Here is a 14,813-nt window from a genome sequence, read left to right on the forward strand (position 1 = left end):
AACCCAGTATGGTGCAAAGCATCAAGACGGCGAAGAGTAGAAGGAGAAGCAGACGAGTAAGCAGGGCAACCATAATCGAGCTTAGACAGGACGAGAGAGGAATGTAAAGCAAGGAGAGTGCGCCTATCTGCCCCCCAAGAAGTATGGGACAAGACCCGAAGGAGGGTAAGGGACTTAGAGCACTCAACACGGAGGTAAGAGATATGGGGAGACCAAGACAAACGAGTGTCAAGGAATAACCCCAAAAGCTTCGCGGAATCTTTGTATTCAAGGGGATGACCATAAAGTGACAAAGAGGGACGAAGAACAACCCGTTTCCGCGTAAAAGTCATGGCACAAGTCTTAGAAGTAGAGAACTTGAAGCCATGACCTGTGGCCCAAGACGACACGGCATCAATCGCAAGTTGAAGCCGGCGTTGAAGGAGAGGCGAATCATCACCCTGACAACAAAGGGTAAGATCATCGACATAGAGAGCGGAGAAGACACCAGAAGGAAGAGAGGAAAGAAGACCATTGAGGGCAACCAGAAAAAGAGTAGTGCTCAGAACACTACCCTGGGGCACACCTTCGTATTGCTGAAAAGAGGGAGAGAGAGCGGTACCAAGGCGCACCCGAAAGGAACGACGAGAGAGGAAGCTGCGGAGAAAGAGAGGGAGATGACCACGAAGGCCAAAAGAATGAAGTTGAGATAGGATATGATAACGCCAAGTGGTGTCGTAAGCCTTTTCCAGGTCAAAAAGGACGGCAACAACGGAGGTCTGCGCAGCAAAAGCAGTACGAATATAGACCTCCAAGTTCACCAGGACATCTGTCGTGCTGCGGCACTTGCGGAAACCAAATTGAGAAGGGGAGAGGAGGTGATGGTGTTCCAGGAACCACATCAGACGAACGTTAACCATACGTTCAAAGAGTTTGCAGACACAACTCGTGAGAGCAATAGGGCGAAAGTCCTTAGGGGAAGTACCCAGAGACCCCGGTTTGCGAACAGGGAGGACAACGGCATCGAGCCAGTCCTCAGGGACTGACGACGACTCCCAGATCCGATTATACAGACTCAGTAAATACTGAGACGTGCTCGGAGGGAGATGGCGAAGCATCTCATAATGAATACCATCGGAGCCCGCCGCCGTAGAACCGCAGAGGGCCAGGGCAGAACGAAGTTCAGAGAGAGAGAAGGGATCATTATAGGGAAGCTGAAGATGAGTGCAGAAATCTAAAGGACGAGACTCAAGGACAGGTTTACGAAGAAGGAAAGATTGGGGAAGATGAAGACCAGAGCTAACAGAAGAAAAGTGGGAACCCAGTTCGGAAGCGACCTGCAACGGGTCCGCCACAAGAGTATCATGGAGGTGAAGGACCGGTGAAACATCGGGAACGAACTTACCCGCTATCTTGCGGATACGCTTCCAGATCTGGGCCAGAGGGGTTTCGGACGTAATTGTCGAGACATAAGATGCCCAACATTCACGTTTAGCCGTACGGATGGCCCTACGGGCCACCGCACTCGCTTTCCGAAAGAAAAGAAAAGAATCGGTCGTCTGCCTACGGCGGTGCTTCTTCCAGGCTGCACGCTTACAGCGGACAGCCCGAGCACAGTCCGCATTCCACCAGGGAACGCACTTCCGTGGACCCCGAGAGGAAGAGCGAGGAATAGAGCGGAGGGCAGCGTCGAAGACAGTGTCATGAAAAAGGAGGAGAGCGCGAGAGAGGGGCAGAAGGGAGAGGTCAGAGAGAGTAGCACTGAGGGAAAATAGGGTCCAGTCCGCCTTAGCAAACTGCCACCTAGGGAAAGAGAGGGAAGGGCGAAAAGAGAAAAAGGAAACAAGGATGGGGAAATGATCACTACCATGGAGGTCATCAAGAACCTGCCATGTGAAATCTAAGTAAAGAGAAGAAGAGCAGAGAGAAAGATCAAGACAAGAAAGGGTGCGAGTTCGAGAGTCCAAATGAGTGGGCTCACCAGAATTCAGAAGAGACAGGGAAGAAGAGAGGAGAAACGGCTCAAGGAGGCGACCCCGGGTATTCGTCAGAACGTCACCCCAAAGAGAATGACGACAATTGAAGTCACCCAGCAGGAGCACAGGCTCCGGCAAGGAGTCTAGGAGGTGTTTCAAATCAGGAAGAGAGAGCGGGACACTCGGGGGGAGATAAATGGAACAAACTGTGTACCATTTCCCCACAAAGATACGAGCAGCAGAACAATGGAGAGGCGAAGGAAAAAGTAAAGGAACAAAGGGAACATCAGCCCGAATCAAGAGAGCAGAAGAATTAGAAGCCCCAGCAATGGCTGGGGGGGGGGAGAGAAAGGAATAGCCACGAAAACGACCAGGACGAGCACCAAGCAACGGCTCCTGGAGACAGACACAAAGGGGCGAAAACCGCGAAACCAGAAGTTGGAGTTCGAGGAAATTGGCGTAATAACCTCGAACGTTCCATTGAAGAATGGACAACGACGAGAAGAGAAAGGACAAAAACAGAGAACAAGGAAGAAACAAAGGCGAAAGACCAACAGAGCACGTTAAAGAATATCAGGGTCGGGATCAGGGTCAGCAAAGTCAGGGTTAGGGGGCATGGGTAAACTGAGCAAAGACAGAGGGAAGGAAACGGGAGAACAGATCAGAGGTGGGCGGGCAGGGTCCGGAGGAGGAGGAGGAGGAGGAGGAGGAGACAATGGAGAGGAGCAGTCAAGGACAGCAGCAGGAAGAGGGGGAGTAGAAAGAGAGGAGCGCACCCCAGCAAGAGCAGCAACCGAAAGGGAAGCAGGGGCCAAAGAAACCTCCATAGCAGGAACAGGGGGCGCAAGCACTGAAACGGGAGGGGAAGGAGCAACAGAGCCAGAAGGAGGAGCTGAGGAAGAAAGCGAAGCCTTCTTACCCGCCGGGGAAGAGGAAGGAGAGGAGCCAGGCTTACGCTTCTGACTTAAAGAGACCGGTGTCCCAGCAACTACGTACCGGGCAACGGATTCCAGTGTCTCAACAGGAGAAGCCGAACGAGAGCACACACGACGGCCGTTAGGAGAGCGATGGACATCCGCCCGCACCGACAGGCGGCGGGGAGAGCCGATAGATGGAGGAAGAGGATGGGAAGGAGGATCGGAGGGGGACGAGGAAGGAGACACAGAAGACACGACAGACCGGGTAGAAGGAAGGGGAACCCCAGACAGAGGACCAGGAGGAGGATCCTTCGGGAGAGAACCCAAAGGGACAGAGGAGGGGGCAGTGGGCGCATCAGGGTCCAAGGCCTGGAAACGGTTGAGAGTCTGAGGAAGGCGGGAAGGACGAGGAGAGGAAGAGCGCAACACGCGAGCATAAGAGATGTCAGTATAAGGCGGGAGCCGGCGAACCTGGCGCCTCGCCTCAGGAAAAGACAAACGCTCCCGGTGCTTCAGGTTAAGGACGGCCGCCTCAAGCTTGTAATGGACACAGGCACGGGAGAACGTAGGATGGGCCTCACCGCAGTTGAGGCAGCGAGCTTGGGGAGAAGTGCACTCCGACTTAGAGTGACCTTCACTCCCACACAAAGGACAGAGAGAGACAGTCCCAGAGCAGCGGAGGGCACCATGCCCAAACCTCCAGCACTTATTACAAAGTCGAGGAGAAGGAATATACTCCTGGACAGAGCACCTAGCACCAGCAAGAATGACAGAGGATGGAAGGGTCCTACCATCAAAGGTGATCTTCACAACGCGAAGGGGTTGACGGCGACGACCACGAGGGGGACGAGTAAACGAGTCAACCTGGAGGACAGAATGGCCTTGGGCATCAAGGATATGCCGAATATCATCGTGGCAATCCTGCAGATTCCGAACACCGGTTGCAACATGGGGTGGGAGGAGAATGGTGCCAACACTGGAATTCATCTGAACGTTCTTGGAGACCCGAACAGGGATCTCGCCAAGGCAAGATAAGGCAGCCAAGCGGGAAGCCGCATCCTGAGAAGGAGCAGCAACGACACGTGTACCGAGACGAGTGGGGTTGAAAGTAACACACGCATCCACGGAATCTACAAGATGCCGATGGAGGGAGAAATCGTCAGGAGGCGCAGAATCAAGAGGGAGGAGATCAAAGTATTTGGCCCATGAAGCAGGACCAAACAAGGCCTGATACGCATCAGCACGGGAAGGAATCGAGCGAGTGCGGTTGGGGCGCGAACGGCGGTGAGAACCCCTAGAGAGAGAGGGGTCAAAAGGCGCAGTAGTCACAACGAAAGACTTAGCCACACCAGGGGACGAAGTGGTCACCACCGGGGGCTGGAGGCTCGACCCAACCTCAGAGGAGGGAGGGGAGCTGGGGGAAGAAGTCAGGACGGTCAAAGGAGGAGCAAGGTCGGGGCCCAACGCAGCGGGAGCTACAGAGCCTGGTCTTCCAATACAGGCCGACTCGGGGGCTTGGTCGCCCACCCCACGAGCCTGAGAGGGTACAACGGAAACATTCAACGACATAGAGACGAAAAGTGACAAATTCATCCACGAATGTGCCCCCATACCCACCATGGAGCCACAATTAGAGGCAGGACACCCAACAGGAAGCTATCGCTGATCATGCCGGGGCCCCCTAGGGGTGCGTCGTGAGTATACGCCCCACAAACGCCACCTTAAGAACCGTCAGTCCGTCGAGATCGGGTTCAGCGACGAAAGGGGGATTGACAATAAAAGGTTCCCCTCGCTCGAGACGTCGGGTACTACAGTTCTACGGGTGCAAGAGTATGCCTCCTCAAGCACCCGGGCGTCAAAATAGAAGAAGTCCAAAGAAAGAATCCAAAACAAGCAAAAGGTCGGCAGGAAACGACAAGCAGATAGGAGAAGAGGGGGGAGAAAAACGAAACAGAAGGAAAAGGAAAAGCGATCCGGCACAATTGGAGAAGACAGCAGCAGGAGTGCAAGGCCAGAAAAGGACAGAGGACTGCCCAACGGAGCATCACACTCCGGCAGCCGTCCACCAAGCCCCCTCACGACGCCAACGGGCCGGAAGGGGAGGGGGTGTGTTAGCCAAACCACTAGCTCTTCATGTTTCTTTGGTCTGCCGAGTACATTTTTTTTTTTTTCCAAAGGAATTAAGCAAGTGAATTTGCCTGTCACTTTGCATCTCTCATGTTTTTTAGCTTGCTTCAGCTGTGGCTCTAGGGTCATCTTTTCTGGCATGCTGATTAGTGCAGTGTCTGTGAACATAGTTATCTGCTCTAACATAGACGATTCCTTCATAGGATGGCCTTCTCTTGAGTTTTCCATATTTCAGGTGGTGCTGTGAGACTTGGTCAACAAGCAAGAAACTAGTAGTAGAAGGGCATGGCTTAAAAGTAATTTAGTATGGTTCTTGAGTGTATACTCAATTGGGTGAGGGGTTCCACGCTCATAGTTGGCTTGCACTTGGTGCGTGCCAATTAGTGGTATGCATTTTTGTTGATGTGGCATCACAGCCTGTAACATCCACTTGAGTACATGGCTATCCACTCAGATAGGGTCTGGGTGAATTTCCAGTCTTGTGCATTGCTGGGGGGTGGGGGAGGGAGGTTATTTGCACTGCTTGGTTCTAGAGCTAACTTTGATATCATGCATCATTAGCCATTAGCTAAAATGTGAAAAGATGGAAGAGATTGTTTGTGTGTTATGGCAACAGTTCATGATTGTAATTGTCACTGTTTAAGTGGGTTGAGGACTTGTGCACTGATTTGTCTGCTCTTATACTTAACTCTTGCACATGATGGTAGGATTAGTGTATAATTATATTCCTGTGCTTTATGGTGGATGGGGAAAGGGGGTGTACTCGCATAATGATGCTTGTGGGAAGTGAACTTTGGCTCTTTGGTTCTGCCTTTCAACTGTCAATCAATAATGTACAAGTTCCTGAGCCTGTTGGGTTCTATCATATATATATTTCAAACTGTAAATGGAGTCTGCCTCCTCCTCCACCTCACTTCTTAGTGTATTCCATTTATTCACTTCTCTGACACTGAAAAAAATTCTTTGTAATGTTTCTGTGGGTCATTTGGGGTTCTAAGTTTCCACCTGTGTCCCCTTGTTCGTGTACCACCTATGCTAAATAATTTGTCTTTATGAACCCTATTCTTTTACTTGTTAATTGTTGTTAATCATGTCTTTCTTAACTCCTCTGTCTTCCAGTGACATGAGATTTAACTCCTGTAGCCTTTCCTCATAACTACTGTAATACCTAAATTTTGGGACTAGTCTTATGGCATACCTCTAAACTTTCCCAGACTGTCTCTGACTTCCTCTTGTCTTTGACTAAATATGGTCTTCACACTGGAGTCAAACAATCCAGGACTGGCCTGACATGATCTATATAAGGCTTTGTATGATTCCTTACACACATTTTTCTAAAGATAGTTCTTATGTTAACCAAATTAACATATGCTGCTGATGATATCCTTTTCATTTGTGCTTCACGAGACTAACGCAACAAATAGGAAATCAAAGGCAAAGGCCTGTTTCACTATTACTACATTACATGCAATGACAAATTCAATGAACTTAGGACTACCATGGAGAAAAATGAGGTAACGCTGGATGGCAATACACTGTATAGAGGTAAAAATCTAAGTGAATAAAGATAAATTAATTGACAAAATTAAAGCACTACAAGATGGTCGGAAGGATATGTTGAAGCATTTACAAAATCTGCAGCAAATATTATAAAAGTAATTTGTTGATTATCCTGCAGTAAGTCAGGAGAATCCTGAGGGGTACTTCAGCAATTGGGGAAAATAACTAGGAATGCAGGCAGTGTAGGTGAAAGGAATTCAGAAGCTCTGAAGAGAGAGACTTCAAACGTTTTAGAAAGAGACAACCCAAAAAAAATCTCATTAAAAATCTTGCAAAAGTAGATGATAAACCAAATTGACAAAATAATGAGGAAATGATAGAAAAGTCAACAGGTGAAGAGGAGGATGTAAAAATTTCCCAGGTGGGGAGGGTAGGTAAGCCTGAAGCAAACTTAATACAGGTATGCATAACCATCACAAATCTCGAGCACAGAAGGAAAATACAGGGTACTCAGAAATGCACAAAGCCTAAGATGTCTGGATAGATATAACATGCTTAAAAACCATCAGTAGTTTCAAAGCATTATATGACAAAGAGTGCTGGGAAGATGGGATACCATGAGCATTGCTCTCAACCTGTAACTACACTTAGGTAATTACATACCTGCAGACCTCACAGTAAAACAGTACAAAAATGACAAGGAACTGAAAGAAAACCTAAAGGAGCTAAAAAACAAAGGCCTCATCTAGGTTGGGGCTTCTTGGGCACTGCTCACTAGGCTGCCCAGGGGCAGTGGTCAGGTCCATTCCATCAGGCACACAGCACAATGTACAAGTTTGTAGCACTGTGGCAGGCCCTGCGAAGGATTTGGCTTCCTCTGGGCTCAGTGTTCCAGCATCACTCTAACTACTCCCCGGTGGTTCATTGCCTGAACTGAGGGGGGAGGAGGGGTCGCTTTGGTCCCTTCCCCTTTGGCGTTGGATGCTTTGGGTAGCTCAGCTTCTGGCATCTTGGCTTGGATATATTTTATATAATCTTTTAGCTCCAAACCAAAGCCCAACTAGGGCTTTACAGTTGATCCGACCACACACTGGGCTATGGTAATGGCATTCACACTCTTATGCCCCACATTAGATCACAATGCTTTTGTTCATTGCAAAATAATGAACATGACTTGTAATAATATTCACTTTTGGCTATTATGTCCATATTATTCTAAATATTTCAGTTAAAGAAATGTCTTACCACAGACATACAGGTAATGATAAAAAATAACCTCATCCCCCCTTCTTGTGTTACTATGTAGTTTATGTAAAGAATTGAAATACACAAAGACTTTTACACTCTCCTGAGTGCTTTATCAATGTATGAGTATATACATTAATATTAACAGGACTTACATCTCAATGTTGAGATGTAAGTTCTGTTCCTATTATATTCTCAGACCATAATAATGCACTCAGTAGAGTGTGAAAAACTAGGTGTAATTCACTTCTTTACATAAACTTTACATAAATCAAACATCTGTATATGCCACTGAAAATCTGTATCAAACACAATTTGTTTGGACCATCCAGGAATTTGTTAGAGCGGGGTTTATTCGAGTGAGTGTGCACCGTTTGTCATGGGCTGATATACAGGCTCAAGGGTTTTGGAAAATTAATAGGGCAGCTAGGTATCTGGTCAATTTTCTTTGTCTCATTCATGCTTGTGATGCCTTGGGCCGGGTTTCCAAACCTGGTGTTTCTTCAACTTTGACGCTGCCTCCTCTCCTCCTTCCTGGTATGTCCCTTCTTGTTTTTCCTTCTTTATTGTTAGCTTCAGTGAGCCAACAAGGGGCTTCCCCAGAAAACCAGTATTGAATGTAAAGAAATGCCTATTTCTGGGTGAACCACAGTAGCCCCGTAACTCCCAGTTGCAGTGGTTTTTAGCCCATCAGCAACAAACTTGATACAGGAATCTGGCTCGGCTGGAATACCACTGACTCGAAGCTCGATGTACGCACACAGGTGTGGACCTTTCATATCCAGTTCCAAATTAACAAATTTCTTTTAACTTTCTTTTGCAGTGTCTGTTTCAATGCTTCATTTTCACGAATAAAGTCATTCGCTGTGTTGTTTTAACTGCTTTCCGGTTGCTTTCTTGGTGAGGCAATTGTAACAATCCCTTGCTCCCTGTGCCTCTTTGAGAAGGCCAGGTTCTGCCTTTGGTCTCTGGTTGGCCAATAGGGCTCCTATGACTGACATGGCTAAGTATTGGGAGCTATATTGGCAACATAGGTTCATAGAGCCACCAGGCTCAACAAGAAAGGGGTGTTTCATTATAGCCAATTTCATTTTTATTCTGCCAAATTCAAATTTTTATTTGCAAAATAAGACCAAAAATAAATTCTGCCAATTTCTTCCTTACAGTAATCTGTGTTATATTTTCATACTTACCATTAATTATTATAGGACTGAAAATGGTCAGCAAGTGGTCACTGCACTAACATTAAAAGAGGACCTTCTATGCAGCTGTTCATGAATTTATATGGTAAATGCAGTCATTTTCAGAAATATTCATTATTGAAATTATCTAAAAATAATATAGCACATGTATAGTATTTTTTTTTTATAAATTACAAGACATTCCAAACAGTGAAGCTCTAACCTGAGAAAAGCCAAGGAAGAACAGCTGTTGATGGGTGAGGCTGATGCCTGGTAAAGCTTTCTCTTCCTCATTTTCGTTGACCCACTCCTGGTAAGCCCGGAAGCTTGCTTTCAGCCCACCATTGTCTGCTATATTCTCACCTGCAATTCAGATTACATACTGAATACCCCTGGCTCAAAAGTGGCATACTTAAAGCAACTAATAAGAAACACTAATATGAAAATAAACAAAAGATTGGTCTAGTTACAAAAGAAATAGTTAAGAGATGCTCATCAATGTTTACCAATATTATATGAAGAGCCAAAGCTTCCTTTTATGAGAATAGATTTAAAAAAGCAAAAGAAAATATGAGAAGTACATGGAAAGCCATCTTTAACATCCTAGGGTCTAAACAATCACATAACAAGCAGATAAAACTCTCCAAAGATGGTTACACACTTGCAACAGACTTCGATATTGCAACTGTATTCAATAACTAATTTTCATCAATTGATGCTAATCTTGCCAGAAAAATCCCAGAGACCCAGACACATGTTACTATATATCTCACTGGCAGCTATCCTAATTACTCCTTTATCAGTCAGCCCAACAGACATTATATCCATAATTCAATCACTTAAAACCAAAGCTGGGAACATTAATGAAATGCCATCTATGATATATAAGAATACTACCCCCTGCTCTTGCACTACCCATAGCTCTGCTATTCAACAAATCCCTAAGGTCATATTTTTCCTGATATCCTTAAAAAATCCAGAGTGACGCCAGTTCATAAAAGAGACGAGACTGCTGACATAAATAATTACAGACCAATATTGTTTTTAATTTTAGTACAGTATATTCATTACATTCATGGAAGAAAATATGGCTTGGTTGTGTAGACTTGGCTTCTTTTGTGTTTTGAGCTTTATGCACTAAAGGTTTCCTTCCCTGGGGTACTGTTTATCGCTGGCCCTGCACTAACAGAAATACTTCTCTGGTGTGTTTAGGAGTTTGCCCCTGAGAGGCTTTGCCATCTGGGTGGAAAGCCTCACTCTGTGCAGTTCAAGTGTCCCTGGCTCTTCCGTGTAGGCTCTGGGTTGGGAGTGTCCTCGTTGGTTGTGAGTAGGTTGCGCTAGGGTACATGCTTGCTTTGTTTATACAGCATGCCACAGACACCCTTCATAGCCACATTGTTACAGGCTGCTTTCGGTGTCTCTTCTTTTTGGTGAGTGTCCTTAGTGCTTGTGTGTCTTGCTTGGCTTGCTGCTTTCAAGCCCTAGGAATTGCCCTGCAGGTCTATGACGTAGCTCGTATTGGACTGACCTGCCAAGTCCACACTTGATATGTGCAAGTTTGAAGGGTGCTTGCCAGTCCTGCTACTGGCTGACAATCATTCTTTCTGCCTCCATCATGTTGGGTGAATGTGATGTAATTGACCAAATTTACTAGACAACTGCCACTTTATGGGGATAGGTTTGCCCATCTTCAGCATTTATGGTGTGGTGCTCATTCAGATGCCCAAGGAATTGGCCCCTCTGGCGTTTAGGGACAGAATTGGAGGTGAAGATGAACTTCACATGGACTGCATCACCTCTTTCTTCCCCTTCGTGGGTGGTATGCCATGCTTCTGATGTGCCTCTTCCACATGCTCTGACTCTGTCCCTTCAATGGGTATCCTGGTTGTTCCCTGTCCCAAAGTTTTTCCCAAAGTGGGACTCGGTGGACCTATAGTACATCCTTGATCTGTCGGGTTTGAACAGCTTCATTCCCTGTCCAACCTTTGGCATGACCTGATTGGCTAAGGATCTCCTGGTCTTTCAGGCAGATTCTTGATGTCCCAGAATCTCAAAGATTCTGTATTGGCATGTCCTGATTCACATGAGGTTCAGGGACTTATAAGGTTTCATTGTAAGCATATCAGGCTTACTGCTTTAAGGTTAATTTAAACATTTAAACCAGCCTTGAATTTAATGAAACGCCTCTTTCTGGTGGAGCCCCGGTGGCTTTCTGACTCCTCCCTCCCTAAGAGGTCCATCAGGTTGTTGTTTATCAGCTCCAGGCTGATTTTTGGAGCTACCTGTCAGCCGAGACTCCGGGCCACTTGATGGCGGCTATTGGTACTAACAGGTTCAAGGTAGATTGAAGTGAACCAATTGCTACATTTTAATCATTTGCAGAGTAGTTTGGGCATTTTAATATTCAATTTTCTATGAACCTTGCAGTTGTCCATAAAGCTTCTCTGACTGTTTGGATGCTTTCCCAATAAGGGTGAGGATAATAGTCCCCTGCTCTCTCTGCTTCTGTGAGGGGACTGGGGTCTGGCTCTGGTCCCCAGTAGGTCAAACAGGACTCGGCAACTGATGTGACCCAGTAGTGGGGAGCCATCTCAGCAAGATGGCTTCAGGAAACCACCAGGGTTCTACCAGAGAAGAAGACTGATTTTTTTAGATAGAAAAAAAAGTGTTGAATGTAATGAAATGCCATTTTCTGAGTGAGCCCCGGAGGCTTCCTGGAGCTTACTGGGCTGATATGTATGTATTAGCCCGTGGCATCAGTAGACTAGAGTTCTTGTCTACCAAGGACCACGAGCCAGAACCTGACCCCCCTCAGAGAGGCATGGTCTAATACATACATATCAGCCTGGTAAGCTGATATGAAGCTGATTGAAGCTGATATGAAGCTGATAAGTAAGCTGATTGAAGTGAACCAATTGCTACATTTTAATCATTTGCAGAGTATGTATTATGTATGTAATACATATGTATGTATTAGCCCGTGGCATCAGTAGACTAGAGTTCTTGTCTACCAAGGACCACGAGCCAGAACCTGACCCCCCTCAGAGAGGCATGGTCTAATACATACATATCAGCCTGGTAAGCTGATATGAAGCTGATTGAAGCTGATATGAAGCTGATAAGTAAGCTGATTGAAGTGAACCAATTGCTACATTTTAATCATTTGCAGAGTAGTTTGGGCATTTTAATATTCAATTTTCTATGAACCTTGCAGTTGTCCATAAAGCTTCTCTGACTGTTTGGATGCTTTCCCAATAAGGGTGAGGATAATAGTCCCCTGCTCTCTCTGCTTCTGTGAGGGGACTGGGGTCTGGCTCTGGTCCCCAGTAGGTCAAACAGGACTCGGCAACTGATGTGACCCAGTAGTGGGGAGCCATCTCAGCAAGATGGCTTCAGGAAACCACCAGGGTTCTACCAGAGAAGAAGACTGATTTTTTTAGATAGAAAAAAAAGTGTTGAATGTAATGAAATGCCATTTTCTGAGTGAGCCCCGGAGGCTTCCTGGAGCTTACTGGGCTGATATGTATGTATTAGCCCGTGGCATCAGTAGACTAGAGTTCTTGTCTACCAAGGACCACGAGCCAGAACCTGACCCCCCTCAGAGAGGCATGGTCTAATACATACATATCAGCCTGGTAAGCTCTAGGGTGCTGTAGGGGCTCCCCACAGTAAATAAATAAAAATTGTAAACAAGAAAATTGTGTGTGTGTAGTCTTACATGTACAGTGTACTATGATATCTTACATTTCATAAGTAGAGCATAGCATTAAAATATAGTAGCAAACAATAAGAATAATGGAGAGTAATACATACCCAATGTAAGTTTGCCATTTAGATTTTCTCCTCGGAGGCTGTAAGCAGAGTACTGATCCACCATACACTGCGTTAAGTTCTTAAATTTATCAGAAGTTTCTTGCTGCCACCACTGATCTAAGTTTCCCTCCTTGTCATATTTTCTTCCTAAAAATAGGAATATGTTGACATCTCTGTTAATAAACACATAAGACAAGGGTTCAATACTTTAAAAAAATGTAAAAAAAAAAATTGTGCTTTCTCACTTTCATGCTCTTCTTTTAGCCATAATTATTTCAAAGGGCAAATGTTTGAGTTGCTATAAACTATGTTGTTCCCCCAATTCTGCTGTATATCTGTTCCTTAAATTGTAATGATCTCCTTAAAAGAAATAACCATATGATAAAGGTATAATTCTTAACCCTTAAACTGCGCAAAGCATCATACGATACTTTGAGTAACTGTCAACAAATTTCTCCAGGTATTAGGAAGATGAAGCACCATGAGCATAACTCTCATCCTGTAACTACACTTTGGTAATTAACCACACACAAACAAATGTATAGCTTGGGGACCATACAGCAATACTGTATTATAGACTGGGGAATAGCAACTATAAAATGAACCATCAAATCACTTCATAATACAAACCTTGATCATCAAATGCATGAGCAAGTTCATGTCCCATCACTACGCCCACAGCACCATAGTTGAGTGATTTTGGATTGCCTTGGTGAAAAAATGGAGCTTGAAGTATACCCGCTGGGAATACAATGTTATTTCTGGAAGAAAACATTTAGTAAAAATAAGAAGCTACAACATTCAAAAATTCATATTTCAGTATTTTATAATTAGGTAATTAAGTTGTAGAAAATTAGCTATAGATTTTGAATAGAGAACATGGAGCATTGAAAATATCCAGTATTGAAAGTACTGTAATGAAATTGCCTCTTTCCGGTGGGCCACACTCAGTAGCTCCCCAATGCTATAATCTGGAAGCAACCATGTCTTGAGGAACACGCCAGTACTCATATGTCTCATGAGTGCCTACCAAGGTCAAGGACCAGAAACTGGCCTGCTTCAAAGAGTGAGGGGAACCGGGGAATCAGAGGTTGCTATAAAGCCGAGCAAAAGACCAAAAGATCCAAAAGCAAGCAATTGTTTGGAGAAATCTATTTCCTGATAAAAACCTATGCAAATAATCATTTCTATGGCAAGATCAGCACCTAAATACACTTGCCTGTCCACACACACACACACACAATCACTACCATCCAATCCCTTCACAGCTTTCCGTACTCCCCTTCTCTACTTTTTCAATTCACATTTCCTACGAGTTGCTCAGTCCTTGGTTGAAGTATGCTCAGTGTGGGTCCTTCATGGCCCTTATCTGTTTGTTTTTTCTGGAGGGAGCCCTCTCTACCTAAGGTAGTTTCCTGAAGTTATCTTGCCGAGATGGCTCTACTGTATATAAAAAGTCACATCTGTCTTGGGTTTTGTTTGCCATACTAGGGCCCAGAGCCAAACCTGTCCCTGTCCTCACCAGAGGTGCAGGAAATGGGTAACAATCTGCCATTCCACTGGAAAATGCCTCCAAAAACACAGTGAAGCTTGTGTTTTCCAGAAAATGATGCCTTAAAACCACCAAACAATGATTCTGCCAAGGATTTATACAGAACAAGGGATTCACTCAAACAGTTTGAAACTTCTTAATATAGATTATCCCCATCAAGCAGCCCTCAGCCAACTCCCATGAGTTACATTGCTGATGAAGCAGAATGTGGAGCTACCTGTAGTGTTCTAGTCAGTCAGCTTGAAGCAGAGGGGCTTGCCCAAGATCTAAGTGTTGGCCTTTCTATGATGTTTAGAGAATAGGAATTGAAGGTATTGATGACTTCTACCTGGACTAAGTCCGAACTTCCTCTTTCATTGTTGGGTTGTTCATCAGCTCCAGAACTGAGATGGTGAGTTGGCTGAAAGATGGAGACATGCCACTTGATGGTAGTAGTCAATACTAACGAGTTTCAAGCTAGTATGAGTGAATCCCTTGTTCTGTATTAATTGTTTGTGGAGTTGTTTGGTGGTTTTGAGTTTTT

General features: G+C 45.3%; 1 protein-coding gene and 1 long non-coding RNA gene across 13 annotated transcripts in view; one reads left to right on the top strand and one right to left on the bottom strand.

The window, feature by feature from the left end:
* Window positions 1-14,813, top strand: part of LOC123753994 (uncharacterized) — a 59,367-nt gene that overhangs the window by 22,895 nt on the left and 21,659 nt on the right. The gene's annotated exons all lie outside the window — the stretch shown is intronic.
* Window positions 1-14,813, bottom strand: part of Nep3 (Neprilysin 3) — a 97,883-nt gene that overhangs the window by 12,315 nt on the left and 70,755 nt on the right. For all 10 annotated transcript variants that reach the window (XM_045736062.2, XM_045736064.2, XM_045736058.2 and 7 more), the window contains 3 exons: window positions 13,369-13,499; window positions 12,739-12,885; window positions 9,149-9,288 (listed from right to left, as the gene is read on the bottom strand). In XM_045736062.2, the coding sequence (XP_045592018.1) occupies window positions 9,149-9,288; window positions 12,739-12,885; window positions 13,369-13,499 (418 nt within the window). The remainder of the gene's footprint in view (window positions 1-9,148; window positions 9,289-12,738; window positions 12,886-13,368; window positions 13,500-14,813) is intronic.

The sequence above is a fragment of the Procambarus clarkii genome, chromosome 6 (genome assembly GCF_040958095.1).
Source record: "Procambarus clarkii isolate CNS0578487 chromosome 6, FALCON_Pclarkii_2.0, whole genome shotgun sequence".
Taxonomy (NCBI): Eukaryota; Metazoa; Arthropoda; class Malacostraca; order Decapoda; family Cambaridae; genus Procambarus; species Procambarus clarkii.